This window comes from Pelobates fuscus, chromosome 6, assembly GCF_036172605.1.
Source record: "Pelobates fuscus isolate aPelFus1 chromosome 6, aPelFus1.pri, whole genome shotgun sequence".
In the NCBI taxonomy this organism is placed as follows: Eukaryota; Metazoa; Chordata; class Amphibia; order Anura; family Pelobatidae; genus Pelobates; species Pelobates fuscus.
The window spans coordinates 11,950,555-11,956,335 of record NC_086322.1 but is presented as its reverse complement, the minus strand read 5'-3'; the positions used below and the strand labels follow the sequence as shown (position 1 = coordinate 11,956,335).

Here is a 5,781-nt window from a genome sequence, read left to right as displayed (position 1 = left end):
CTAGGAACATGGTTGACTTTGCTAATTAAGATTTTTTTTTACTTTTTGCTATTAGCTGTATTTGTTATTATGGCTATTTTTCTAACCTTGACAACAGTGACAACATATCACTTCCTCCCAGCCAGCAGATCCTGCAGGGGCCCAGTCAGGCTGTTAAACAGCAGCAGGCCCCTGTTATAATACTTATCAGGTGGGTAATCAGTAAGTGGAATTGATGTGGGCATTTATCATATATAATATCCTGGAAATCAAACACACACAATCTGACATACATTGTATACTGTGTGTGTGTAATTTCCAGGATATTACATATGGTATGCGGGTGTCAAGGAGCCCCATTATACATGCGGGAGTCTCCCGTTGTTGCATTGTTATTCTATTGAAGTTGTTATATTAAAGATAGAGTAACAGATAATGTTACAAGATACCCCTTCTGCCTGTACACATTCAAGGAATGGCACCTTCTCTCATTAATTGATGTATTGGGCTTCCATATGCACAAGAAACTAATTTTGTTGTAAATAAACCAATGAATTTCTATTTCAAGACTTTAGAAAATCCTCTTTTTTATTATATGTTTCACCCTCTCTAGGAGATCATGACGGATTGCCGTATTCGATTGTACCAGGAGTCAGACTATGAGATGGTCAGAGAGGTGTATGCTCAGTGCGTGAAGGATCTAACCCCAGACGGATTCTATCAAGCCTTGCGATTCTCCCATATCAGACTGTTCATGCTGGCCATTTTCCTGCTGTCGTTGTTAACCACTGGATCATTCCTTGTGTCTGTCTTGGGTATTATCTTGGTGATGGTTGTCCTCTGGATGTGCAGTAGAGAGTTTTTCCATTCCTACGTCCACGTTACATTCTCAAATGACATGTTGGATATTGGGAAATATTATTTGCAGAGGGAAGGTTATGGGTTTTGGGTGGCTGAGTGTGAGGGGAAAGTTGTGGGCACTGTGGCCGCTGCTCCATTAACACATGTTGGCGGGAAGAAGCATGTGGAGCTGAGAAGAATGGCGGTGATTAAAGGTCACCGGGGTAGAGGGATTGCCAAAGCCTTATGCAAGACAATTATTGACTTTGCTCGGAAGAAAGGTTTCCAAGCTGTTATCTTGGAGACCTCAATAGCTCAAGTTGGTGGCCAGCGAGTGTATGAAAGCATGGGTTTCCATATAACACACACTTTCGATTACCCAAAAATTACAGCAAAAGTGATGGGCAATAAGTTCTTAGGTTACCAGTATGATATCCTGGAAGCTGAATGAATACACCAAGGATGTAGCATGTCCATTATTGTTTTCCGATAGACCTATCTAATGAACCCAATAAGATCCAGTCTTATAACGGTTTATATACAATGTAAGAATCACAATATGTTTTGTTACAATTAATTGTTTGTTTTATTTACCTATTCTACAGACCTACGTAATATGTTGGTGCTATATATGTCATTATATGGAGAAGGAAATACATAAGGAAAAAACAAACGTTCATGTATTTAATGGGAGGGTACATTTTAGTCTATTTATTAGGAGACCAAACAACAAAATTACTCACCAAAACCTATTGTGTTTGGTTAGATTATTTGTATTATTATTCATGTTATAGAGTATTAATATTATTATTATTTATGTTATATAGTATTAATGTTATTATTATTATAAATATTATTCAACCACTTTTTCCGAATGCCTATAAAAACAAAGGGCTAATCAAAAATGTTTGAAATTTGGCAGAATTCTAGAGATCTATGATGCATTATATCCTTTTAAACAGGAAGGTCATAAGTCACACTTTGAGGGTAATATGTGCCAATAGAAACAATCTTCTTTGACCTTGCATTGTCCTTCTTTTCAAGCCAAGTTTCCATATATGGCAGCAACTTATTGTCATGCTCACAACATCTGTATCGCCACAGCCAACTACTAGTACGTCACCACCTATACGTTCAATACCATTGAGTCAACATAAGATGTTGTAATGCTTACGTTGATATACTTCAGGTGCTGCAGAGACATCAAAAGGTCCCCCATGGGGTCCAAAAAGTTGTCATGTTACTGTTTTCATTATCCAACTTACATTGCAAAAATGCATCACATGTGTTAACAAGGATAAACAAAAGCACCTAATGAAGGTTGTACCAAGACATCCTCGAGGGTAGGCATAATGTAATGAGAACACCTCATTGCCTGGCTTACCAATTGTGGGGCATATGCAGAGTCTAAGTCTAGAAGGCTTTTTAAACTATCATCACTATAAATATCATACTATTCCTTCATAAGCAGTTGTTTTGTCAGGGGTCCACTCAAATGGCAGTCTACCTGGTGGAGCTCTGCAGAGATGGACAAATGATTCAGTCCCAGTTGCTCACAGGTGAAACCAGACAACAATGGCTTTGTGTTCACTTCCACAATTTCAAACTCTAGTCTGTGTGTCTGTCCCTGAATAGTACCGTCCTTCTGGAACAGTCCCGGAGATCTCATCACCTGAATATAAGTTTATACCTTAAATTAAGTTATGGGGCACACATAACTTATCAGGATGATTAAATTTGCCTAAGAAAATAAATATGGGGATTCAGTTCCACCAGGTGGCCATATTGTGTTAAGCCCACCACTACTACACAGTACCCCAATATCGGTGGGTCCTACACTAACTCCAAATGTGGGAGACAAAATAAATAGTGATAATTAAGCTAAAGTGTATTAAATAAATCTATTGTAAGAGCATTGTGAGTATACAAAATTAACTAAACAATGAAAGTGTTTGGATGAATATACTCACAATGCAAATCAATGCGTGCTAAATGAAGGTTATAATCTACCACATTTGGAGTTAGTGTAGCACACACCGGACACTCTATGGTGATGGTTACCCCAGTACTCATACTCTGCTTGTTCAGATACAGGGCTGGTTAAGCTTCCAGTCTATTATAAAGGCTGGTATTCTGTTGCTGTTCTAGTCTGAGGTTTGTAATTTTCAAACGTAAGGTCAAAATGATCACACTGGAAAAAGACAGTTACTCTGGCTTCAACTCTGAAATTCACTTTGAATTCTCTCTTTAGTAAATACACCTGCAGGTTTTGAGAATTCAAAGTGAAATCCAAATTTAAGGTAAAATTTACTGAATTGGAAAAATGTGTCTATGCTTTGCATTCAATCTCTCTGGCTTTGCATCGAAATTTCATTTTGAATTCTCACTATTTGTAAATAACTCTGGAAGATTTTCCTTCTAAACATGTCTGCCCTCGCTGCCTAATTATTTTATTATTATTATTATTATTTTCTCTGAGTTGCAGCCTGTACAACTTGTGGCTTCTCAGTCAGGATTGTGGCAAGTAAAACATAACAAGTAGCTGCTGGATATGATATCCTCTAGCTATTCCGGCCATGTGATCGTGGCAACTGTGAGCTAAGTGAAGCAAGAAAGAAGTGAACGGCCGATGGTTTTGTGATTTTGGCATCATGGAGGTATAACTAAATGTATAACAGTAATCCCAAATATTGTGCCAACAAGTCAAAATAATGTTTGAAACATTATGAAACAATTATCGGTTGAAACTTACTGACAGAATAGAACCCAATAATAATTCTCGGTTCTGTTCGAAAACTGCAGTGAGTGATCACTTAAAGAATGAAGTCACATCATTATTGGAAAACAATCGTAACGCATACAATGCATACAGCATACAAAGAAACGGCATGTGAAACCACCTCAAGGAGTTTGTTTTATTTTGTTAACATTAGAATGGAATTTGTGTGTTTTTTTATGCAGATTGTATTTAATTCAACCCACTAACATCGATAAAGTTATTTTAACCCTTGAATAGATTTTTTTGACACATGTTTAATTTTATTGTGTTCAGTTTATAATAAATTCTCTTACCTTTTAATTCAAATGTCTCATAATGTATTTTACTTTACATTCTCATCGGTTATTCAAATCTTTAAATGTATTTTCTTTAACCAATCATCTTGCTCGGTGTCTCTCCTGGGTAAAAATCCACAATATGTTTACCATTTGATGTCTTAATATATATTTCACTTTCTATACCAATTATAATGTGCTGGAAATATGAGCAAAGGAAAACAGACATTAATACAATTAGAATTATCAAAACATTTTAATCTAGATGGTGTAACCCCAGAGAGAGGCTATGTATCCAATTTCACATTACAGATCCATTAATACAAACATGGAGCTCCGTTGCTAGCTTAAACATTTTCGGCTGTCTATGTATTAGGGATGTGCATGGGCAAAAAATTTGGTTCGGCACTTCCGAAATTCGAGGCTTCGACAATTAAGGACTTCGGCAATTTGGATATCCGTAAGTATCCCTCTCTTGCCACCACAACCACTTACACATCTGTAGGGCTCCCTAACCCCTAAAACTACCACTAATGCCCTAGGGGTAGGGTTAGGCTTAGGTGCCCGGACTGCCTCCACAACCAATAACACATCTATAGGGCTCCCAGTGCCAGGAATTAGCTTATTGGTCTAGATTCCTGTCATCATTCACATAATTTTTCTCCCTCTCTTGTTTTAACCCTTTTCAGAAATTCGAAGAACTTTGACACTTCTGAAATTCGGCACTTTGGCAATTCGATTCGGCACTTCCGAAATTTGCCAATTCGCTAATTCGGCACTTCAGCAATTCAGTTCGGTTCAGCACTTCCGAAATTCGGCACTTCGGAAAGCATCCAAATGTCCAAATTGCCAAAATTCAAACTGCAGATGTCTACTATCTATAGAAATTTACCCCTCTCCACTCGCCTTCAGACGAATAGAAATTTACCTGTGGTGGGTATGCAGTGGCAAGTAACATTTAAGGCCTGGCTACTAGCATAAACAAACATTTATTTTTGACACTAAAGTGCTGGAGTGAAGCATTAGGATCCTGGCCCCTCTCTCCAGAGATTAAAGGTGATTTTACTCATCTTTTCTCCCTCAAACAACCTTATCAGACCACTGCAATATTATACTAGCCAAACAACCTGGCAAGACCCCACTGCAATATTATACTAGCCAAACAACCTGGCAAGACCCCACTGCAATATTATACTAGCCAAACAACCTGGCAAGACCCCACTGCAATATTATACTAGCCAAACAACCTGGCAAGACCCCACTGCAATATTATACTAGCCAAACAACCTGGCAAGACCCCACTGCAATATTATACTAGCCAAACAACCTGGCAAGACCCCACTGCAATATTATACTAGCCAAACAACCTGGCAGACCACACTGCAATATTATACTAGCCAAACAGCCTGGCAAGACCCCACTGCAATATTATACTAGCCAAACAACCTGGCAAGACCCCACTGCAATATTATACTAGCCAAACAACCTGGCAAGACCCCACTGCAATATTATACTAGCCAAACAACCTGGCAAGACCCCACTGCAATATTATACTAGCCAAACAACCTGGCAAGACCCCACTGCAATATTATACTAGCCAAACAACCTGGCAGATCCCACTGCAATATTATACTAGCCAAACAACCTGGCAAGACCCCACTGCAATATTATACTAGCCAAACAACCTGGCAAGACCGCACTGCAATATTATACTAGCCAAACAACCTGGCAAGACCCCAACTGCAATATTATACTAGCCAAACAACCTGGCAAGACCCCACTGCAATATTATACTAGCCAAACAACCTGACAGACCACACTGCAATATTATACTAGCCAAACAGCCTGGCAAGACCCCACTGCAATATTATACTAGCCAAACAACCTGGCAAGACCCCACTGCAATAT

The 5,781-nt window shown here is 38.6% G+C and overlaps 1 protein-coding gene across 1 annotated transcript; it reads left to right on the top strand.

Moving 5' to 3' along the window:
* The first annotated feature begins 598 nt into the window (after window positions 1-598).
* Window positions 599-1,270, top strand: LOC134565987 (probable N-acetyltransferase 8B). The gene has a single exon (XM_063425700.1). The coding sequence runs from the start codon at window positions 599-601 to the stop codon at window positions 1,268-1,270; it is 672 nt and encodes a 223-aa protein (XP_063281770.1).
* The last annotated feature ends 4,511 nt before the right edge of the window (window positions 1,271-5,781 follow it).